Source organism: Microtus pennsylvanicus, chromosome 4, assembly GCF_037038515.1.
Source record: "Microtus pennsylvanicus isolate mMicPen1 chromosome 4, mMicPen1.hap1, whole genome shotgun sequence".
Taxonomy (NCBI): Eukaryota; Metazoa; Chordata; class Mammalia; order Rodentia; family Cricetidae; genus Microtus; species Microtus pennsylvanicus.
The window spans coordinates 51,763,385-51,788,274 of record NC_134582.1 but is presented as its reverse complement, the minus strand read 5'-3'; the positions used below and the strand labels follow the sequence as shown (position 1 = coordinate 51,788,274).

General features: G+C 39.6%; 1 protein-coding gene across 1 annotated transcript in view; it reads left to right on the top strand.

Moving 5' to 3' along the window:
- Pik3c3 (phosphatidylinositol 3-kinase catalytic subunit type 3) overlaps positions 1-24,890 on the top strand; it is a 76,293-nt gene that overhangs the window by 10,941 nt on the left and 40,462 nt on the right. Inside the window, exons 5-13 of the mRNA XM_075969092.1 lie at positions 8,404-8,490; positions 10,639-10,734; positions 12,990-13,061; positions 13,653-13,757; positions 14,410-14,502; positions 17,311-17,496; positions 20,230-20,384; positions 20,769-20,859; positions 23,088-23,155. Coding sequence (XP_075825207.1) covers positions 8,404-8,490; positions 10,639-10,734; positions 12,990-13,061; positions 13,653-13,757; positions 14,410-14,502; positions 17,311-17,496; positions 20,230-20,384; positions 20,769-20,859; positions 23,088-23,155 — 953 coding nt within the window. The remainder of the gene's footprint in view (positions 1-8,403; positions 8,491-10,638; positions 10,735-12,989; positions 13,062-13,652; positions 13,758-14,409; positions 14,503-17,310; positions 17,497-20,229; positions 20,385-20,768; positions 20,860-23,087; positions 23,156-24,890) is intronic.

Genomic DNA, 24,890 nt, shown 5'->3' with positions numbered 1-24,890 from the left:
GACTCTGACATGCACGTGTTAGTTGTTTAGACGAAGTTCATGTATGGCTGTAGTGTGTCTTACTTACAAATTATTTCATAGTTTAAGTTGGATTTTGAGATATATATATATATATATATATATATATATATATATATATATGAAACTCATTATTTTTGTTTATTTCAGAGATACATCTTTAGATAGTAGAAATCTGTGAAACAGCCTTAGTTTGTCTGTCTGATTGTCTGCCTTGTCTGCCGCTGACACTTTTCATGTTAGGGCAAGGAATAAAATTTTTTGTCAGTATTTATTTATGTCCATTTATTTCAGTCTTAAGAAAAGTGTTAGACCAGGAACAGCGGAACATGACTTTAATACCAGCACTTGGGAGACAGATCTGTGAGCTCAAGGCCAGCCTGGTCTGTATAGTAAGTTCTGGGTTAGCCAGAGCTACATGGTGAGACCCTGTTTCAATCAAAGAAACAGACAAAAACAAAAAGGAAAAAAAAAGAAAAAAAGAAAGGTACTAGAGATGAAAGAGTAAAGTAATGACGTTTAAACTTGAGGAAGAGTACAGTAGCAGAAAATCGCGCTACACCTGTGCTAAAAAGGCCTATGGGGAACAACAGTGGGGCTTGGCCAGCATGGCTGCATGCGCATAGCTTCTGGGGATTTGAAAGGTTCCCTGTCTGCTGAAAAAGAAAATTTCTTAAGTGTCAGAGAAAAGAGGCAACACAAAACAGATGTGTGCTTTTAATTACCTGTGGGGTTATGTAAACAGTTTTTTTTAAATATTTTTTTATTGATTTTTATTGAGCTCTACATTTTTCTCTGCTCCACCCCCTTCAATCCTCTCTCATGGTCCTCATGCTCCCAATTTACTCAGGAGATCTTGTCTTTTTACTTTCCTTGTAGATTAGATCCGTGTATGTCTTTTAGTGTCCTCATTGTTGTCTAGGTTCTCTGGGATTATGATTTGTAGGCTGGTTTCTTTGCTTTGTGTTTAAAAACCACTTATGAATGAGCACATACATGGGTCTGAGTTACCTTCCTCAAAATGATGTTTTCTAGCTCCATCCATTTGCCTGTAAATTTCAAGATTTTTTGGCTGTATAGTACTCCATTGTGTAAATGTACCATATTTTTCTTATCCATTCTTTGGTGGAGGGTCATTTAGGTTGTTTCCAGATTCTGGCTATGACAAACAATGCTGCTATGGACATAGTTGAGCACATGTCCTTGTGGCAGACTGAGCATACTTTGGATATATACCCAAAAGTGGTATTAGTGGGTCTTGAAGAAGGTTGTTTCCTAATTTTCTGAGAAATTGCCACACTGACATTCAAAGGGTTTGTACCAGCTTGCATTCCCACCAGCAATGCAGAAGTGTTCCCTTTACCCCACAACCTCTCCAATATAAGTTGTCATCAGTGTTTTTGATCTTGGCCATTCTTACAGGTGTAAGATGGAATCTCAGAGTTGTTTTGATTTGCATTTCTCTGATGACTAAGGATGTTGAGCATTTCCTTAAGTGTCTTTCAGCCATTTTAGATTCATCTGTTGAGGTCTGTACTCCATTTTTTTATTGGATTATGTGATCTTTTGGTGTCCAATTTCTTGAGTTCTTTGTATATTTTGGAGATCAGACGGGGTTAGTGAAGATCTTTTCCCATTCTGTATGCTGTTGTTTTGTCTTGTTGACCGTGTCCTTTGCTTTGCAGAAGCTTTTTAGTTTCAGGAGGTCCCATTTATTAATTGATTCTCTCAGTGTCTCTGCTACCGAGGTTATATTTAGGAAGTAGTCTTATGTGCCGTATTGGTATTAGTTTTTCCTTGAAAATTTTACAGAATTCTGAACTGAAACCATCCTGTCCTGGGCATTTTTTGGATGGGAGACTTTTGATGACTTTTTCTATTTCTTCAGCAGTTATAGGTCCATTTAATTTGCTTATCTGGTCTTGATTTAATTTTGGAAAATGATATTTATCCAGAAAGTTGACCATTTCCTTTAAGTTTCCCAACTTTGTGGAGTATAGGTTTTCAAAATATGACCTGATGATCCTCTGTATTCCTCCATGTCTTTTGTTGTGTTCCCCTTTTCATTTCCGATTTTGTTAATTTGGATATTCTCTCTCTACCTTTTGGTTAGTTTGGATAAAGATTTGTCTATTTGTTGATTTTTCTCGAAGAACCAACTCTTTGTCTCATTGATTCTTTGTGTTGTTTTCTTTGTTTCTATTTTGTTGATTTCAACTCTCAATTTATTTCCTGCCATCTAGTTCTCTTGGGGGGAGTTTGTTTCTTTCCGTTACAAAGTTTTCAAATGTTCTGTTAATTCACTAGTATGGGATTTTTCCAGCCTCTTTATGTAGTCATTTAGTGCTATGAACTTTCCTGTTACACTGCTTTCATTGTGCCCCATAAATTTGGATATGTTGTGTGGTCATTTTCATTGAATTTTAGGAAGTGTTTAATTTCTCCCTTTCATGGTATCCCATATTTCCTGGATACTTTGGCTTTTGTTAAATTTAATGTTTTCTTTGACTGATGAGTCTATTCCCTCTATTGTATCTTCAATGCTTGAGATTTTCCCTTCCATCTCTTGTAGTCTACAGTTTATGCTTGCGTTTGTTATTCCTGATCGTCTTTTTCATTATTTCTGTTTCTATAATTCCTCCTCTTGTGTTTTCTTTATTGTCTCTATCTCAGTTTTTAAGTCTTGAATAGTTTCTTTCATATGTTTGATTGCCTTTTCTTGGTTTTCTTTAAAGGATTTGCTGATGGCTTCCAATTTTTTGTTTCTTTTCCTCCATTTCTTTGAGGGACTTTCTCATTTCCTCTTTAAGAGTTTCAAACATTCTCCTGAAGTTATTTTTTATGTCTTTTTCTTCTGCTTCATCTGTATTTGGTTGTTCAAGTCTTGCTGTTGTAGGATCTTTAGGTTTCACTAGTTTCGTGTTGCTCTTTGTGGTGTTGCGTGCGTTCTTACCTTGTCTACTCATCTTCTCCTCTAATAGGTGTGGTTGGGGCTGTCTGTCACTCTGGTGATACGTCTTCTAGGTGCTCAGATGGTTGTTCCTCACGGTACACTCAGTGCCACTGTTCTAGGTACCCCGTTTTTCATTCTGTGTTCCAGGAGGTTGCTCAGCGCTCCTAGGGTTTGCTTTGCTCCCATGGAGTGTGCTGTCTCAGGCCTGCTCTGATCTAGGCTGCCAGCTCAGACCTGTTTTCTGTAAATGTCCCTGGTGTGGATCTGCTTCTGCAGAGGTCCTTGTCTTGGAGTCGGTCCTGTAACGGTCTGGCTCTGATTTACTCCCTTAGAGGTCCCATATTCCATTGAGTCCAGACCCACAGAGGATCTGGCTCAGGCTCACTCCCTCAAAAGTCCCAGATTCATGCCCTGACCCACAGTGGTCTCTGGCTCTGGCTCAGCAGTTGCTCCCCTGTACCTGCTTCTGTGGAGTTTGCTGTCTCAGGCCTGCTCCAGCCCAGGTCGCTGACTCAGTCCTGAATTCACAAATGTCCCTGGTCTGGATATGTGCCTACTTCTGTGGAGGTCATCGTCCCAGGCCTGCTCTGGCCCAGTTTGCTGGCTCATGTGAACAGTTTTGGATAGGGGATTTGGCAAGCTGGTGAAATAATGAACACTTTAGACCAGAACTGAAAGAAAGCAGGTTTATTTAGGATAGAGCAAAGTGTAGCAATTATGGTTGTGTCTGAAGTACCATCTAACTGTGGCAGTGGGTTTTGTGGGTTCCATTTTCACGTAGATCTTACATTATGACCAACCCCTGCAGTTTTCAGGCATGTAATTGTCACTCTGCAAATGAGGGCAGTTCCGGTTGGGACATGTTTTCTGGTGGTTGGTGTGGGCCACTATGCATGAATTTCATTGTCAGGAACTTTCTGTTATATGTTTGAGGGCAGCAGTGTGAACTGGCTAAGTCCAGTTTTGTTTGATCGTGCCATTCTGCTGTTCTGTTTGGTTTGTTTTTGTCCTCTAGCTTCCAGGTGAATGTTTCTATTACTTTATTTCTATGAATTTTTTTTATTAGTCCCTTCTACTTCTAAGCTAGAACAGGTCCTGGGCAGGGTTAAAAGTTGACAGATTTTTATTCTCCTTCCTGGTTATCATCCTTCTACATAGCTCGTCTCACTCGATATAAGTGAGCCATAAGTGCTGGCTCTGCCAGAGTCATGGCTTTAGCATTTGAGGTGCTCACAGCAGGCTGGGCCAATCAGGGAGCTCCTCTGTCTCCAAGGGCTGCTGTTTGATAGGACCCCACCTGCTGCTCCTGCTCTGGATGCTGTGTGGCAAGCTGAGCTTCTGTAGTCTCTGTCCTTTGTACTTTTATCCACACCCACTGATCTGTGAGATTGTCCTTCATCATGACATCGTCTACAATATCTGATAATATATGATTAGGAATCCAAGAACTTTCCTGGCCATGTTGCTGTTGGTTCTAGTTGATTCTTTTACTTAAATGGCCTTTGCAACTCCTGCTTAACTCTGGATGAAGTTAGGGCATAATAATTATCCCATTGTTTGGAGGACACTGACCTTCTCCAACTCTGTATGGCTCTTGTGAATTCTTTAGAATCCTCTGTAACTGACAAAGAGTGCCACTTGCTGACTCTTCCTAGAATGGGTACCTAGCAAGGATGATTTCTTCACAAGCATTTTTAATAGATTGGACTTCTCACCCTGCTGCTTAGCAGGGTGCAGATCTTGTTGGAAAGATGTAGGTCACTGACATTTCAGACTCAGAATGAAATGGAAGCTTATCCCAGCACCACATACAAGTTGTCTACACTCACCTATGTTGACAGAAGTCGCCTTTGATCCTCAGCATCGGTAGAAGTGGAGGGAACTAGAAACGGCTGTAAACTGGAGGTCTACTCCTGTTTGCTATGTTGTTATCAGCACCAACAAGAGATGAAATAACGGCTCTGGGGAGCTTTCATTGTGCTAATGATTATAGCTGTGTGAATTCCCATACATGTAAATAAATATTTAATTATTTATAATTATTATTTCTTTAGCCTTGAGCTAAAAATAAAAGCCGTGATGGCCTGAAGAATGTAAAAGGGACCTCGGTAGCTGAAGTGTGTTATTTGTTGTACTGAATTTGGGTGAATGATCTAGAAGAGTTTTCTACCCAGTCCACCATTCCTACCATGGTGCGCAGCCTTCAGAGAAGTCATTCTGGATGCCTCAGCTCCAGCTCCGTGTTTCTAAGGACGATAGCTTCTTCAGGAATGCTGGGAAATAATGAAGTAAATGCCGTGGGCCTCTAGCTGGGTGTGTTTTATACTGGTCAGTAGGGCAGATTCCTGGGAGACGTTTTCAGTTCTGTAGAACTTCTGTAGCTAAGTTGAAAAATATCTAGAATTTCTTTAAATGTCAAGGTGCAATGTAGGAGCTCTTGAATAGTCGTCATAACATATGTAAATGACTCCTGATTTTCCATTCATAGTTGAATTCCTCATTATTTTTCTCTGTCGAGGCATACAGACATTACACACTATTTCTGATTGCAGCTCTTAGAGTCTGTGTTCCCATCGCTTCCTGAACAGCTCCTACAATTGAAGTCTGTAACATAATTTATGCTTGACCTTTGTGGTTGCTTTGAAAGCAAGGCCTCGCCTGTGTAGGGAGTGACATGTGTTACCAGCGACATAGACTCAGCCGGTACAGACGGCTCCAGAAAGTACCCAATGTGTCTGGATGTGCATCATGGAGAAGACGGAAACCTCTCTTCATTTTCCTGTCAGGAAACCGCTCACCATTGTCAGTGCTTTCCTCCTAGCAAATCATTGTGGGGAGCAACTGTTAGATCACAAACACAGACCGAATGTCGAGTAAATAACAGAAGCTGGAGGACCTCAAGTTGCGTAATTACCATGTACCAACAGAGCAGATAGCAAAGACAGGCAGGTGGGGGTGCCTGAGAGTCACATCGTTCCAAACTGGCTTTTACAGTAGAAAATACAGAAGTTATATAAACATTTTTTTTTCATATGAACAAAGTAGTAGTAAAAATCTGTAAGAATTTATATGCTATGTAATGGAAAGAAAAAATTACTCATATCAGCCTTTAGTAGCTCTATGGGATGATACTGCTTGCCATGTTTTGCATTTACCTGCATGTTAGGGCATAGATAGAAAATAATATTTATTGGCATAGGCTCAAAAGTGACAGATTTTGAAGAGTTTGTCAGTGTAGAACCAAGCCTCCAGCTGCAGTGTGACACTCTCTTTGGTCTCTAAGCCACACTGCTTGGTCTCTGGTCCTCTGGATGTTTCTTATTCTCATTGATGTAGCTCACACATCTGTGTGATGTTCTACCAGAGCCAACAGTGTATCTAGCTAGCCCTTGCTGTGTGTAATTATACTGTTCACCCACTGGTGTTCTCCCTTTATTAACTGTTTAATTTAGCATCAAAATCATGTTACAGTCCGTCATTATGTCCTACTTTGTTCTTACTCTACCCTCGCTTCCACTTCCCACCTCTGATTTACTAATCCCCTTCTTCTCCCAAGTATCCTATTTGCTTTCTTGTCCCACATAGTCCATTGTCCTCCCTTTGGTTCTCTTGTCCTTTCCCCTTTTAAAGATCTCTTTCTAGTTTAATCCACTTTTTACTTCTACATTTTATATGCACAAACACATTCTCTCTCTCTCTCTCTCTCTCTCTCTCTCTCTCTCTCTCTCTCTCTCTCTCACACACACACACACACACACACACACACACACTTCACATCTAGATTTAGTCTATGAGAAAAACGCAGCCCACTTGTGGGCCTCCTGCTTACAGAGACCAGGGGAGGGCACTGACATCCTTGGAACTCTAGTTACAAGTGCTAGTCAGTATGTGGGTGCTGCAAGCTGAACCCTGGTCTTCAGCAATAGCTGCAAATGTTTTTCACCTCTGAACCATCTCTCTAGCCCCTGAGCTTCACACCTTTTACATAAGGTTGTCACTTTTTTTTTTTCTGAAATACTGTGAACTCAGTGATGGTGTCAGGGAAGATTAAGAATACTAGTGGTTCTGGCTTTCAGTTCTGAGTGAGGTAACAGTTAAGGGCACGGTTTGATGTCTTTATGGGAATACTGCTGTGTCTTGGACAGTGAAGAGGAAATCGATGAGCTAAGAGAAGTGGTGATATAAGGTTTTGATGCCCAGCGTTCCTTCATTCTATGAATTTGTTGGTTAAGAGTTTTGATATATAAGTAAAGCTGATGTTTAAAATTTACACAGTGTCAGAGCCAGTTCTAATCTGAGGACCTTGTTTGTAGCTTATCTTGACTTCTCTATGAACCTGAAGCCACTGTGATATAACTTAAGAAACTCGGGCAAGACAGTGTGTAAGACCTCAGGGCACTCAAGCGTCAGCGATGTTAGAATTTTAAATCCTTTGTTGTTGTCTCCTAAAATAAAGGCACGTGTGTATGCACGTAAATCTTAGAGTAATGATTTGTTGGGCCCCGAGAATTGCCTTTCTGTGTATAATTCATTTCTTCAGAATGTTTGTTACATTACAAATGAGAAGAATAGGGAAAAGGTGTTTTATTCTCCTTTAGAGGATCTTTTACTGTGATTTTATGTATGATAATAAAATATAAGAGCTATAGAACATCTAGATAACATTCAGGAAGGGCTGTGTTCTTCTCTTGCTTACTAAGATTGCAGGCTTGATTTTATTTACTTATTATTATTTTTTGGTTTTTTTGAGCAGGCTTGATTTTAAAAACTTCTTTTTAATGATTTTTTTCCATTTTTAGAAAAATGTTTGTCTCTTGCCTAATTTTTTACATATCTGATATTGTATGTGGCTTTGATACATATATTTGAGTATTATGTATATTTGTTTTAAGAATACCATGATTTATGTAAGAATTTGTGTCTAGCTTTGTATGTGGGAGTCTGAGGAGTAGATGTGGAATCTGGTGTTCTAATGTGTAGATTTACACACATAGACTCTAATGTGTAGGAGTGTTCATGCATGTATTCTGATGAGTGGAACTCTTTGTATGTGGAATTGAATATGTAGAAGGGCTTCTTAGGGCAGGCTCAGGATTAGATATTTAGAGCCCAAAGTGTTTTGAATTTTGGATCATTTAAGAATTTGAAGTATTTGTACAACTTGATAAGATTATCTTTAGTGTAGATCCCAAACAGAAGGACAGAATTCACTTACTGTAATCTATATTATATTGCCTTAATAGTGTAATAATCATTTTAATACACTGTATGCAGTGAACAATCCTGTGAGGCTGATGTGGCCTCCTAAAATGCTTTGGGTTTCATAGTGTTATAGATTCTTGATTTTCAAGTCAGGATTGAGTGATCAGTTGCTACCCTTCATTTCCATTTTGTTTGTCTCTGTTGAGATTAACCCTGTTTACTTTCTGCAGCTGACCAAGGCTCATCGGCAAGGACACATGGTCAAGGTGGATTGGTTGGACAGATTAACATTCAGAGAGATAGAAATGATTAATGAGGTGAGTTGTCTTCTTTCCTATGTCAGAAAATAGTGTAGATTACTAAGTTAATTTTTTTAAAGAATTCGTATTTGCTAGACAGCTAGCTAGTAAGTAAGCCCTTACTTCCTAGCTGTGAGTTTTTCTTAAAGTAACTTGGATCATTAGCAGGGACTAGCTGTCGTATGTGAAGGCTCAGTGCCTCATGTGTGTTCTCACTCATGTTGTTCAAGTCCTGCCATTGCTTGTGAGTGCTGCAGCGGTACTGTCTCCTCCCCCAGGTTACCACGTGACATCCAGCACACACCTGATTCATTAACTACTTACTGGATGTTAGCCCCTCAGTCACATTCCATTTACATAATTTACATTTTCTTGACCTTGTGTGTCAGGCCATTGTAAATATCTAATTAAAAGATGACTTCAGTGAGTCTTTTCAAAAGTTATATTCAGAAGAATTGAGCCTGGCTGTGGTTGTGCATGCCTTTAATCCCAGCACTCATGAGGCAGAAGTAGGTAGATCTCTGTGAGTTTGAGGCTAGCCTGGTCTATAAGAGCTAATTCCTAGTTCCCAGACAGCTAGGACTATTAGATAAAGAAACTCTGTCTCAAAAAATAAAAAAGTTAATAAAAAAGTTATATTTGAGTATTATGTGTATTTGTTTTAAGAATACCACGTTTGATGTAAGAATTCGTGTCTAGAGAATGGAAACAACTTTATGAATCACATTCCAAGAGGAGAATACCTGATCATGATGATGGCAACTGTGATATGCACCTTACATGACTTACCTTCAAGGATTCTCAGCAGTGGAGAAGGAAAGAGAGAAAGATGATAGAGATTAAGTGTGAAGAACACTGTTCTTGGTTTTTGTTTTGTTTTGTTTTTGTTTTTCGAGACAGGGTTTCTCTGTAACTTTGGAGCCTGTCCTGGAACTAGCTTTTGTAGATCAGGCTGGCCTCGAACTCACAGAGATCCACCTGCCTTTGCCTCCTGAGTGCTGGGATTAAAAAAAAATTGTATGCCATCACTGCCCGGCACCCACTGTTCTTGTTTTAAATGAATCTTGGAATTCTTAACATTTATATTGATTGTGACTTTTAGATCTTTTAAAAATGAATTCATGTGTTCTCAACAGAAACTACTAGAAAATTTTGTACTTTTAATAATAGTTCCATTAAAATAAACAGTTCATTCAAAACATGTATGTTTTCTTCCATGTCGGTTCTTTGTATGTGGAAATGTAGCATTGGGCTGTGTCCGCCTTCCTTTCTGCTTTCTACCAGACAGTAGACTGCACTTTATGGAGATGAACAATTTCAGTGACGTTAGCATTGTGCCTGCTTATATCAGTGCACCGTGTGTGTAGTAGAGACCAGCAGAGAGCGTCATCAGCCCATTTACAGGTGCTGGGAATCGAACACTGGTCCTTTGGCAGAGCAGTTGGTTCTCTTAACCCCTGAACCATCTCTCCTTTAAGTAACCTGTTTATACATTGTCATTTTATGCGCTGGCCCTAGAGACATAAGTGAAAGTATTTTGGAAAGATTAGTTAAATCATTTTAGTTTATGTTTTTGAAAATGCATATATACATATATATGTATGTGCATACACATATATACAACAGAGAGAACGAATCTACTTTTGTTCATGTTAAGAAAAGTAAATATCCCCCAGTACACATACAGTGTTGATAAAAAGTCATTAATGACAAGTTATCTTATGAACATTCAGAAGTTGTGAAAATTTGATAAAAATCATTTAAGTTCTTTGGTTAAAAAAAAAAGAAAACAAGGTTATTTTTCTGTGTACTTAATAATTGCTGAAGTAGGTTAATTATGTAGTTTGAGGTGAAATTGCTGAAAGTTGTTACAAGCAAAAATTGTCATCTTTATTTTTGAAATAAAATAGTTCTCAAAACGCCCTCAGGTTTTGAAATCATGAAATCCACAATGCCAATTGAACCCGGAGTTTTATGGAGTTTGGGTGTCGCCTGCCGAGTGCATGCTCTCCTGAAGAAAACAGTGATTCTCATGGGCTGCTGCATGTGGATAGCGGCAAAAGTTGTATTTTAAGTAGCAGCTGATTGATTTTATATGTTGCTCAATTGTGGTGAAAACTCGTATTAAGGTTGAAAATGGTCATTTCTGTCTGTTTTCTTTTTTAGAGTGAGAAACGCAGCTCTAATTTCATGTACTTGATGGTTGAGTTTCGCTGTGTCAAGTGTGATGATAAGGAGTATGGCATTGTTTACTATGAGAAGGTATTTCCCTCGGAATTTTTGAGCTTCCTGGCATCCGGGGCTGGGTACAGATGACGGCTCTCCTGCTGAGATGCAGTGTTTGGTTGCAGGAGAGCAATCAGTAGCTTTCAGCCGCATCTGCTTCTGCACAGTCATATCACATAGTTGCAGCCCGCCCGTTTGGTTCATGCCGCCTTGGGTCACAAAATTCAATAAGTGTGCAAGTGAGTCAAGCATTCTGATCAATTGTTCTGCAAGTTAGTGAGTCGGACACATTAGTTACAGCGGTCTACTTGCACAATAAAGTAGGAGATCATGGTTTCCTTGGCAAGCCATTGAAAGTTCTGATGTCAGTTATTTAACCTGTATCTAATGTGTTAGAACTATATATGCTTATGAAAGTCTTCATTGACATGCATTTATATAGTTTATTCACAGTTAGGAGACAGTGTTTCTACTAGAGTGAATTAAGAGTTGAGTGTTGTTCATGTTTACTCATTAGGGAAGAATTAGCCTCGTGATCAGGAGGTAGCTATTTCAGATTTTTCGCTTTAAATTCATGTTGAAATGCTTACATATGTAAACAAATACTTAAGACATGTTTAGTTATATAGGTAAGTTTATACTCATATATAAATGTATACTTATATACTTGTATGTATAGTATACTTTTATCTTCATGTGTAATTTAGTGAAGTTTCTTTCATTATTATCGAAATAGTGTTTAAATCAATTAAATGAGAACAAAATTTTTATATTTGACAGATGAACACTTGTAACACACAATATAGTTTATTCATGCATCTTTGTTCATTAGAAGTAGTAAATTACATTTGCATGTTAATATCACTTACTGGTGCTGCCTCCAGGGACTTATACACTTCGAAGATGGTTGCTTGAAAGATTTTCATAAGGATCTGTGTTTGCATTGCTAATTTATCATTACTTTGTGATCCTTCTCCAGTTAATGTCTTACTTATTTGTTCTTTTCACTATGGTAAAACACTGGGATAATTTAACTGATTCCAGCCTTATATATATGAGGAAGACTGGGAAGGGTGGAAATGAAGGATTTTTAATATTATACGTTAGTTTATTATAAAGAGAAAGGAAAAGGTTATTGAGCAAAATTTTTACCAATGTGTTTTAAATTTACTTTCTATTTTGTGCTATAAATGTTTATTAAAGCCATACTGCTTCTTGGATGGGGCTTCTGTGTGAAGAACCTGCCAATTGGGTGATTCTTTCAAAGACTGAGCGGTCTTTAAAAGGCAGCTTAGACAATAGATGGAATAATAACAGGCTAGAAGTAGGTAGTTGTTCCTGAATTAATGTCTGTCTGCCCATCCTGTCATTTTCCCACTCAGAGTAAGGATTGCAGGGCTAGTGCATCACAGTCTCCTGGAAACAGACGTTCTTGTCACCTGTCTCCGGAGACAGATAGTCTTAGTGAAGATTACCTGTCACAGTTGGGCTGATAAATGTGTTTTCTGGTGTTGTGACCGCAAACAAGCCTGTTAAACAACAGCTTTGGGAATTTGTTGTTTCCTATAAGACTCAATTACTGAAGTGAAGTTGTAGAAGTAAACTTCTTTAGTCCCCCTCGATTCTCTTGCATATATGTAAAACTGAGATTGCACTAACCTCTGGAAATAGCAAAACGTAATGCTAGGTACACAGTCCCAAGGGAATACATTTTTACAATAATTAGCCTATAGCAGGATTATGCTGAGTTCAATTTAAAACAAAAGCTCACTTCTCAAGCATGGTGACACCAATAAGATAAGACAGCTTTAATTCTTGATGTATGTCCAGAATTAGTGCTGCGCTTTTGCCACTGTGATGGCTTGTATTGTCCCCTGAGAAGCTGTGTTGCTGCTGTCTCTGATTGTTCAAAAATGTGATCGATGCTTGAGTTCTTGAATAAGACCTGGTGGTGACACCTGGACCCATTTAAGTTAAAAAAAATTGGGGTGTTTTCTTGTCCATAGCTATAATAAACCAAGTTCTGAAATTGTAGCCACAGACAATAAAAAACAAACAGTTTGTTTCCAGATTTCAAATCTTTCTAACTGTAATAATTTTTCCTTTTATTTGCCAAAATCTTTTATTAGTGATAGAGATTTAAAAATGGAATTTAAAGAAAATAAGAGTTATAAATGGAACAGTGATGTTTTAAAAATAGACTTTAAATATAAGCATTTTATAATATCATGTCCACTATCACTTGGGTAAAATCTCTTCTTTTTATCTTTTAACCCTGCACTATATTCTAGGATGGTGATGAGTCGTCTCCAATTTTAACAAGTTTTGAGTTAGTAAAAGTTCCTGATCCTCAAATGTCTATGGTAAGCTATTGTGCAAAGCTTTTTTTTTTTCTTTTTGGTTCCTGTCCTAGAACTAGCTCTTCTAGACCAAGCTGACCTCGAACTCACAGAGATCCGCCTGCCTCTGCCTCCCAAGTGCTGGGATTAAAGGCGTGCGCCACCACTGCCCCTTGTGCAAAGCTTTTAAGAATGTATTTTTCCCTAGAATAAACACAACTTAGACCCATGCATTGTATTTTAAAATAGTAATACACATAATTCAACTATCGAGACGTGATTTGTAGTAAGTACACTTCAGCTATTTGAATTGAAATCCATGGGGTACTTGAGACATTTACATCCTAAAAGTAAGGTTGATTGATGCAGGACAGGGCACCTACTGCACTTAAACTACGAAGAGCTAGTGGATGGGGTTGTTGAGTAAGGGTTGCATGGTCCCAGTTTGCTTTTTCTGTGACAAACACAGGAACAGTAGCAACTTGAGGAAGAAAGAATTTATTTGGCTATAGCTGGACTTCATAACATGGCTTTAAGAAAGGACTTTGCTATTTTTGACTTGTGATATTTGTCTTTGTAAGGTTTACATTCTCTGTGTATCTAAATAATTTACAGGAGAATCTAGTGGAGAGCAAACACCACAAGCTTGCTCGAAGTTTAAGAAGTGGACCATCTGACCACGATCTCAAACCCAATGCTGCCACAAGAGATCAGCTAAATGTAAGAGATGTTTTGGACTGTATAAAAACAGCTACATGGGCATTTTATTATAGCCACTATTACACGTGATTTTAGAGTTTGAATTATGTAACCTCACGACTTCAGCAGCTTCATGTTGTCTGCAGAATGTTGGTTTTTTTGTTTTTGTTTTTTGCTGTTGTTGCTGTTGTAGTTGTTTTTTTTTCTTTAAGCTATTCAGGGTTTTCAGTAATTCTGTCACTGTAGAGACAAACTGGAAAACTGTAAACATTCCCAGACATTAGTGTTCTTTTAAATGATCCCTGGGGTTCCTTAAGAAGACTGGTTTCTAAGCTCACAGGATTATGTGTTAATTTGACAAGAGGAGGGTTCATTTTGTTTCTACCGATTTTATGGCAGAGGGCATTGCCACTTTGCCCTCCTTACTATCTGGTTGGGTTAAATAAGCTCTGAAATCAGATGTTCATGTGGAAAACGGGTTTCTCGTCTTTGCTCCTGTGTCCTGATGACTTGCTGTCTGGATGGATGCCCCAGCACATTCTTCCCGTAGTCGACTCTGCGGCCTTCTCCCGCAGAATAATTATGTTACAGAAATATTAAGCAAATGAAACATTAAATTAAATAGAAATGCATATTAGGTGCATTAAATGTAGTTCTTTATCTTTTGTTTTAGATTATTGTGAGTTATCCACCAACCAAGCAGCTCACATACGAAGAACAAGATCTTGTTTGGAAATTTAGATATTATCTTACTAATCAAGAAAAAGTAAGTATGTTGAATAGGTTATGTATTAAATTAACCTCTAGACATTTTTACTAATGATCAAGGGAAAATAAAACCACCCCAAAAATGCAGCTGTGGTCCTTTGATTCTGTTTGGGGAAAAGCAATAGGGAGGCCCCGTCTCAATGAGATAGCGAAGATGTACTTGTTTTTTAGAAGGCAGCATCTGACACAGTCACATCAGAGCAAAAGTCATCTCTGTGTTGCCAACTAGTTGGTATTGAACCAGAACAGAAGTGGATTTAGCTTAGATGTATTTATTATCTGCCTTTGGCCTAGCTGTCTCTTAACATATGGCTCTGTTTACATACATTAAAATTATCTTAGACAAACAAATGTTGACATCCAGTTGAAGTGGAATAGTAATATACTGCTTGAGGAAGCATAGGTAATTGCTGTAATAAAGTTTGAGGGGCAGTGCCTGCTTGCTGTGGACTGAGGAAGATACCAAGTTTGAGTGGATTTGGTTGGCACTGGTTATCCAGTTTTGGTGTAAGCACACGTTCAGGTTCAGGCAGGAGCAGTGGCGTGAAAACAGCCTGGTTTTCCACCTGGAAATTGGATTTCACTGCCGCTTGGGCACCTGAGTCAGGAAGTGTGGTTTAGCATGTGGGGCTTTAAGGAAGATGATCTCAGGTACATTGGAGCAGAGCTGACGATGAAAAGGAAACATGATTAGAAGATCTAGGAAACTCCAATAGTTAGTGATGAAACAGTGTTAGGCTAGAGAGAGGTGGGAGAAGAATGCTCAAAATAAACTGATTTTAGCCCCCCCCCTCTCTCTCATGTGTGTGCATGTGGGTTTTAAAATGACTATTGGAACAGCAGCAAAGTAGAATTTTATAGTGGTTGTGTAGAAGTTCAGGCATGAATCATGTGTGGCAAATGCTCGAGGCGGGTGGCTGTGAGAGCCGTAGGTCACAGCAAAGGGCTCAGAACCAGAGGAGAGTTAAGAAAACATTGTCAGCTAATCAAATCCGTTAGCAAGTGTTGAGAGTAGCATTGTTACTAGGCTCAGCACGAAGTTACTAGTGATGACTGATAGGAAATTGCCACTGAGTATTGCTCTAAACGTTTTACTGGATAAATCTTCACAGATGAGAACTGACAAATGGGAGGAAGTTATGACATGAGGGCTTTTTGGTTGGGTGTAGTAGGTTTTTTGCTTGCTTTGTTTAGTTTTTTGATTCATTATAGGATTTGTGTATATATTTTATATGCATGCATATATAAGTTCTTTGTAAATGTTATGACTGTTGGGGAAATTGGTCATTAGAATAGCATAACTGTTGTCTACCTCTTCCTAGCAGGGGTGTCATAGGGTCAAGTACTGATAATGTATGCTAAGGTCACTTACCACCTTTGAACTTGGAAGAGTTTGTTGGAAACAGTGAAGAGAGAAGCTGTTTGATAGCCTTTCAGACTTCAGGTGTGTGTGGCATCATGGAAACAGACTAAGGGAAATGCAGGAAGAACTTTATTTAGAAGAGCATTGTCACGGATTGTAGTGGCGCATGACAGTAGGGCTTGCTGAAGGAGGCGGAGGCAGGAGGATCATGGATTTGAGGCCAGCCTGGGCTAGAAGAACAGTGTTGGGGATTTGGGAGAATTTCACTATAGAATGACAGTGTCTGCTTGGTAAGACCTCTCAGTTGGTAATTTAGAGTCTGATTAACTAATTTTAGTTTTAAATTTATTGAGGTTATGTGTGATTTAAGGAGTGAGCTAATAATGATCTATCTTCATACTGCTATTGCCATGTGTGTGGGGGGGGGGGCGCTGGGGAGTTGAGTGTGCATGTATCCTCTCTCTCCAGCTTATTTTTTGACACAGGGTCTCAGTGAACATGGAGTTTACCAATTGTCTACAGTGACTGGCCCTTGAGCTCCAAGGACCTTTCTGTCGTCACCTCCCCTACTATCTCTCTCATGCTTGTGGAGCTGGCACTTTGGGGAAAATTGTAGAGTTTTGTTGGAACAGGATTTTAAAGTATTAGAGCTTTCTTTCTTTGATCTGTAGATGTAGTAACAGAATTAACAGAGCTGTGCATCCTGCCAGCAGTGCTTCCAGGAGACCTGGCCGTCGGGTTTTCCTTGAGGACAGCGGGAGCATGCCCTTCTGAAGTGAGCATGTGTTTAATGTACAGTCAGGAATGACACCTGCAGGCAGCCACATGCACACTTGGGGACGTGGCAGAGCCAAAGAAATAGCTTCTAAGACGATTTGGCCGCCTGCCACACAGACTGCTTGTGACTGGCTCTGCACCTAGCTGTCTTGGTGTTTGGATTTTAGTGTTTGTTTTAATTGCATGTCTTAAAGAGTTGCTTCTCAGAGAGACATCCTGGTTTCTGTTTCATCTTCATTTGAAATTATGCAGCAAAACCAAGGAACCCACCTTGATCAGATACTGAGTGAGGCCTCTTGTGGAACTGTCACCTTGACTTGTGGAGTTTCTTGTAAGATGCTATTGATGTTTTAAAGCTAAGATTGTTGCCAGCCTTGTTAAAGTTAGTTCAATTTGTCTCAGCTATTTCCTTGCCTTGAGGCCTCCAATATTTTTAAACATCAAAAGCAAATTTAAAAACTTACAGTGCCCTACAGTGTTTTTATCCTGGAAACTACAAGTTACAGGGAAGGTGTCTTTCTGTCCTGTGTCCTGCAGTGCTGCTCCAGGACCAGGTCCCTTCTGTTGTACAAGTTCCCCTGGCAGAGCCACATAGATCTCTGCCTTCACCTTTCACCTGGCAGTAGGATATGGTTCCAGCTAAATGTCCAATCTTTCTGATTCTAGGCTTTGACAAAGTTCTTGAAGTGTGTTAATTGGGACCTACCCCAGGAGGCCAAGCAGGCACTGGAGCTTCTGGGAAAGTGGAAGCCAATGGATGTAGAGGATTCCTTGGAGCTGCTCTCCTCGCATTACACCAACCCGACAGTGAGGCGGTACGCTGTGGCCCGCTTGCGGCAGGCCGATGATGAGGTGCGTGACGCTCACTGTACCCTTGCTTTACTGTCTGATATGAGTGTTTGAGAGAGAGAGAATTTCTAAGGGGAAATATATACAGATAGAATAGTTAGGGTTACATAAGTATTTAAAGTATTTCTGCAAGGGCCGGTGTGAGAGGAAAACTGAGTTCCAGGTCTGTTACGTGATGGGCTCCTCTCCCCCAGTGCTTCCACTAACACCAGAGCTTGCTAATGAAAGGACATTAATGGAACCCTTGGGAGGTGCCCTGAGCACGGAGTCTCCATCCCCATGGAGCTTTAGGTGGAGCTTTGTCCTCTGTGTAGACACATTTTCATGCTGTCATTTTGTATCTGGGCTCTTCCTCTCTTTGGCACGATCAGTGTATCAATTGGCCATCGGTAACTAAAACTGCCCTTTTGGACTGACTGGTCTAACTTTTGGACATTGATTTTTTTTTATAATCTTTATAATAACTGTTGTTTTACAAAACCTTCATAAGAATCTTAATCTTTTTATATACATTTTTATTGATATTTATTGAGTTCTACATTTTTCTCTGCTCTCCTCCCTGCCTCTTCCCTCCCCCTTCAAACCTCCCCCAGGGTCCCCGTTCTCCCAATTTACTCAGAAGATCTTGTCTTTTTCTACTTCCAATATAGATTAGATCTATGTAAGTCTCTCTTAGTGTCCTCATTGTTGTCTAAGTTCTCTGGGATTGTGATTTGTAGGCTGGTTTCTTTGTTTTATGAATAAAAACCACCTATGAGTGAGTACATGTGATAATTGTCTTTCTGTGTCGTTATTTTTTTCTACTGTGTAGTACTCCATTGTGTAAATGTACCACCTTTTCCTTATCCATTCTTTGGTCGAGGGGCATTTAGGTTGTTTCCAGATTCTAACTATGACAAACAAAGCTGCTATGAACATAGTTGAGCACAAGTTCTTGTGGCACAATTGAGCATCCTTTGGTTGCTCAATCCTTTTGGGAATGCTCAATCCTTTTGGGAATTGAGCATTCCCAAAAATGGTATTACTGGGTCTTGAGGAAGGTTGCTTCCTAATTTTCTGAGAAATCACCACACTGACACCCAAAGGGGCTGTACTTAACCTTAAGCTAAAGTAAGAGACCATTGACAGCTTTATGAAGTTCAGCCCTTTCTACGGCAGTGTGAATTTTTACTCACGGCTCTTACAAAGTCCTTTGTAGTTTTTAAATTGTGTTGTCTTACAGTTATGACAGTTACTGCTACAAAATGTTCACTTATTTCTCATTATTTGTTAGGTAAAATAAAAAGCTGTCATTGTATGGTGTTTGTTTTTGGTCACCTCACTGTCCCTCTTCTGGTTCCTGTGCATGTTTTTGGACCTCTCACATACTACATATACCTTTCAAGTCTCTTTGCTCTCCTCTCATTGCAGCTAGGCACAAATAATGTACATCTTTGCCTTGCTTTTATTATGAATGTCTTCTGAAGTGTTCTTCATGGTAGTTTTATTCAGTCTTAGTTTGTTCAGAATGGTTCTTGTTTGTTTATACTTGTGTTTGAATGGGCATACTTATATCAGGAAAGTGTGTGTGTTTACGTCAGGAAAGATTCTTGAAACCATCCTCTTTGGGTCTTGCTCTTATCATGTCAAACTGCATTGCCATATGTTTTCCAAGGGCCTTACCACTCATAATCATAAAGTATATCTCTTAATATGCATAAGAATTTAATTTTTTAATAATTCTATTTAGGAATTTTTAGAGTATTGATTCTCACCCTTCCGTGGTTCAGACAGGGAAGTTCTGTTTGAGAACTGATTGGGGATGGTAGTGGAGACACACTGGAGGAGATGTTTGTATTCCACACAGAGAACTCAGCACGAGTCAAGGCAGGGGCAGCAGAAGAGCGTGGGAATGCAGAGCCAGAGCCGCATGGACAATGGCTCCTGTCTGCAGGCACGGGGAAGGGGCCGGCGCTCTCACTAGTGGCAGCCCTGCTCTCTGCAGCACGGACTGGTTTGTTCTGGGGAAAGGCAGTGATAGCTACACATATTTGTTGTGCTTCCTGAGAAGTTGTTGTTTTATTGACTTGGGTAGAAATCTGTTTCTCCCCTGCTTCTGCTTCATTTTACTTAGAAGCTTCCATCTTCCATGTGTAGAGGAAGTTTATATTTTCCAGCGTGTTACTATATAAAGGAAGAGCAAGTGGTTTACTTGATATTCCTGTTAATTTATTCCCCTACAAGTGAAAAAAAAAAGTGTTTGAATGTGAGCACCACTTAGAGGCTTCCCATTAGAGAAGATTCCGATGAGGAGTGGCTCTGGCCGTGTTTAGTTCCAGACTCCTCCTGACTGCAGTAAGCATCAGGGGACTCAGACTGGGACACAGATGCTTTAAGCCTTTCATACTTTCCTGCTTTCTTGTTTTGTTGTATGACAAAAGGAGAGAAATCGGCCGGCCATCTTACTGTGTGCTGCGCACTCTCCTGTCTTACTGTGTGCTGCACACTCTCCAGCCTCTCTTGCTTATTTAATGGTTGTGACTGTTTCTGCAGTCTTTGCTGCCCTGGTCTTTTATAAATAAAGACGCAAGGATGCACCCAGCAATTCCATAGCTTAGTAACTAACATGCCAGTGGCAACAAACGGAAGAGGTAGAAATGCAAATCATGTTTTCCCAACTGCTAGAAATAAGTGAGTCTACACTTAGTGTGCTTTCACCTTCTAATGCCAATCACTTCTCCATTCCTTTGTCTCTAGGATTTGCTGATGTACTTACTGCAGCTGGTCCAAGCTCTGAAATACGAAAACTTTGATGACATAAAGAATGGTTTGGAGCCTACGAAGAAGGATAGTCAGGGTTCGGGGTCAGAAAGTCTGTCAAATTCTGGAATCAGTTCTGCAGACGTAGATAGGTATGGCTCTTCAGGGAAGATTATTGTTACAGGTGACTTTTTGTCCCTTCTCACTCTATCCTTGCTCTTTTATTTATATTGTTGTCTTCTTTCCTGTCTCCCCTCATGTACCAAACAGACTCTTGCTTTTCTAACTAAAACTCACCAAGTGAACTCAAGAATACATATGCACAGATTCCTAGAGACCATTCCTGCCTTCTAGTCAGAAGAACTGAGTTAAAGTCACATGTGGGCATCCTCACTGTGCAGCCTTACAGCTCCACACTCGTTTATGTGATTGCTTTCTCCTCTGGAAAGTTCCAAAACAGTTGCAGCCCCTTGCTTGTAGATAAAATGATTACACAGCATTTTGCATCTTGCTTATCTCTTCTGTTCCATTTTCAGCTCCCAAATTCTAAGCAACCCTCTTCCTCCGGTGTCCTCCCCTCCTCCTGCATCGAAATCCAAAGAAGGTTCAGATGGAGAAAATCTAGAGGTTAGTAAAAAGCTTTGCAAAATTATGGTGCAGGAGGTTCTGTCTATCGATGTTCTGTGTTGTTCTTTAAGACTTTGTTTTGATTAATAAACTAACCATTGTAACTTTGTTCAGTAACTGACTTTATGGTACGTTTTGTGACCTTCCCCCTCGTGTAATATGCTGGATATTACTTGGTTTATTTTATTGGTGCTCTGAGCATATACATAGGTTTATACGTAATATGAAAATAAACTAATTCAAATATTTTATCAGGGAGACTCAGGATGTTCGTTTTCATATATTAATGAATGTTAATGCAATTGTCAGTATTTGTAATTGTACCATAGAAATGTATTATTCTGTAGAACTATACGCTAAGCAGATGTTTTTAATTTATACAGACAGGTGAACTCAGTGTTGAAGGGAAACAGAGAAGCAGCTTTCCTGACTAGTAGTTATCTGAAAAGCTACACCAGCTCTTGTGTGTATGTTGAGAAACAGTGGGGGCCAGTCCAGAGTGAGGACATGGGCATGGAAAAGAGGAGGTCTCAGGGAGAAGCAGGTGTCGCTGATGTCAGGCCCGTAGGTCAACACAGGGATTTTCTTTAGAAGCTGTTGAAATAATTGAGGTGAACACCTTGGGAACCTTATGCTGGGAATGCTGTGACGTGATGAGGTTGTAAACGTTGTGTTCAGAATGTCACCCTGCTTACTACCTAGCAAGCAAATTGTAGTTTAAACAGTTTTATCTATTTCTGACATTTTTTTTTCTGTGACTGATAAACCAACTTTTTGGGGGCTGCCTGCTACTCATAGTGTTCATGTAATCCAATCCATCCTAGAGCAGTGGGATCCTTTTGAGTGGTGGCCAGCCCTCTTCCTTAGCCTCAGAAAATTAACAGTATATAAGCCACCAGCACCTTCATGTTGGTCACACCTCTTTTTCCTGACTGAGATACCCAGTCTCTCCTTCTGCACACCTGAGCCGTGTGTTCTGGCCTTCCCCTTTGTTTATTTCTGCTCCAAGAAAGACATCAGTTTATATGATCAGCTAAATGTAAAAAATGATAAAACCCGAGTTTTTGAGATCTTGGCTAGATGATGCCAGGTCCAGCTTTGCAGGGGGTGGGGGGTGGAGTCAGTAACAGGAACTGGAAGCAGCCAAACCACAGCCATGAGCAGGGAGCAGTGGATTAATACGGACATCTTTGTGCTTACCTGCCTCCTTCCTCTGTCAGTTCAGGATCTCCTGCCCAGGAAATGGTGCCACCCACAGTGGATGGGAGTTCCTTCCTCATTTAATATAACCCGAGATAATCCTCGCAGACATGCCCTCAGCCTGAACTAGAAAAATCCTCATTTAGACTCTTTCCACATGATTTTATGTCAAGTTGACAATGATGTCCGTCACAGAGAGTGAAGGGGGAATTGTGAGGGTTCCTGTTGTTTGTTTTATGCATGCTTGTAGGTATTTCCTTGAAATATTTTAATCTCTTTGTTAATTAAATGCATCTAAAAAAGGAACCTTTTTACTGAATCCAGAAATTTGGAAATTACTGTCAATTCTGTCTTTCTCATTTCCTCTTCATCACAAACCTCTTCGTTATGTTTCAGACATTTCTCACCTTGCTTTACTTGCCATCTTCACTTTCTAATCTATTCCTAAACATCCTCACTGACCTCAGGTCTGTACTTTGCAGACACGAACTAACCAAATGTCAGTCAGCCTGTCATACACTCCTGTTAAACCCTTTTCTTGGGTGTGGATATTCTCTGCTTTTCATACTCGGTTCACACTCTATATTGTACCCAACAGCTGTTGAATATTTTGACTATTGTTTATCTCTTAGATTTGTTATTTTACAGATCACTGTGATTGAGCTTCATGCCAAGCATAGGGCCTTTTTATGCACTGTCATCTTGTGTTGGCCTAGATGTGATGGTTTTACCATTGTCTTTTCAGATCCATTGAAACTATTTCCATGATTGCTTTTTCATTGTCTTTATTGACAATGATTACCAAATACATTAATCAGGAGAACAAGGAACTCCTTCACCTCTTATGTATTGTCTTGGTTTGTGGTCAGTTTGGAGTGGGTAGATTATAGGATGGATGGGAAAGATAGATGCTGGATGAAAATCTGTACCATAACTTCAGGTATGAAAATCTGTACCATAACTTAGGACCTCTCATTTTCCTTCTGTCAGTAACAGGTGGTGATATGTGTTTCTTTTAATTTTTTCAGCAAGATCTATGTACCTTCTTGATATCAAGAGCCTGTAAGAACTCAACACTGGCTAATTATTTATACTGGTATGTGAAAATAATTTTATTTGCTTTGTATCACCCCTTTGAACTACTTTCCTCATGCTGTAAGCCTAGAAAACTTACAATAAAGGTCCTCACCAATGTCCTGTGCTTGTGGCGCTCATCGCCCTCACGGCTGTGTTCATGGAAGTCAGTGCCATCATTTCTTCTTCGGCTAATCTTCAGAACTGTGCTATAAGTGCCTCCCCAGTTTGGTCTGTTGTTTTTGTTGTCATTGTTGTTATTTCAGTAGTATGTAATATTTTATTACTTTTTTGAAGTGTATTTTTACATTATTTACCAAACAATTAGAATCCTACAAAAATGGTAATTGAAATTAAAAATTACATTCTCTCATTTTAAAGATGAAGAGGCTGAAGCAGAAGGATGCTCTAACTGAGCTTGGCAGGTACTGATTAGGATAGATTGTTCGCCACTTGCAGAGGGTCTCGGGAACTGTTTTCCATTTTTCCCTGAGTAGTTACCATGGTTTGCAAGAAAACAATGTAAAACAAAGGTACAGAGAGGTGACTTCCTGTACCAAAGTTAGTGTGAAGTATGGCTCCCTCTCTTTCTAGAATCTTGAGGCAGAGGCCATATTGATAAATACATTGAAACAGTGGGGAAGTATCACGGGTTTAAATGAGGACAGATGAGTCCTGTCCACTTTCGCAGAGGATCTTAGGGCGAGCTGGACGGAAAGTTGGGTTTTTAACCATAGAAATGATTTCCGATTCAATTCTCTACTTAATTTATGGCCTTAATTTAAATAACACAAGTTAATACATGTTCATTCTGAAAACTTGTCATTTTTTAGTAATCATAAGACAGTTTCCTTTTCTTGAAGAAATTTAAATGCCATCTTACTTTAGACTGGGTTTGAAAACCCTGTTGTATGGGTTGAATCAAGATTCAGCTAATTTTCCCTTTCTCAGATAGGAAGAGAAGCAGAGCGCTTGTAAAAAGCGCAGATGCCTGGCCTGCATAAGCAATATTGTCTAAGCCTTTATGGTTTTCTCTGCCACAAAGAAAGACTAATACCAGTGATTTTTATGACATGAGTAATTTTCTCCAATGGGACCTGTGAGTTTTCCCCTTGTCCAATGACTGAACTGCTGGAAAGCCAAGTATCTCCAGGTGTCTACTTCAGCAGTTGAATGTATTATTCATAAAAATATATTCCCTTCACACTAAATGTTAGGATGCCCTTGAAAATACATTGCAGAACATTTTGACTAGTTTTAATTGCCTGTTTTCCATTTAAGAGTTTACTTAGAAATTCTCATATTGCTAAATCGCTATTTTGATTTAATAGAAACCTACAGTTAATGTTCCTTGCATTCCTATCTGAATGCTTTAGTGTACTTCTGTTCACACTATTACAAAAAGCATTTCCTTGTGAAAAGCTAAGTAAATATTTAAAAAAGAAACGACAAAAGAATTTACAGGGAGCTTAAAACATGGGCAGCCCCTCTTCGCACTCTTTGGAGCATTGCATCCGACTCAGACCCCATGTGGGTTTCTCTCTTTTGTCTCTAATTCATTGAACAATTCATTTTCGGAGAGGTAACAGCTCTCCATGTAACACTCTACACATTATGACTGCAGGCCAGAAGAGGGCACTAGATTTCATAACAGATGGTTGTGAGCCACCATGTGCTTGCTGGGAACTGAACTCGGGACCTCTGGAGAAACAATCGGTGCTCGTAACCTCTGAGCCATCTCTCCAGCCCCCACTCTA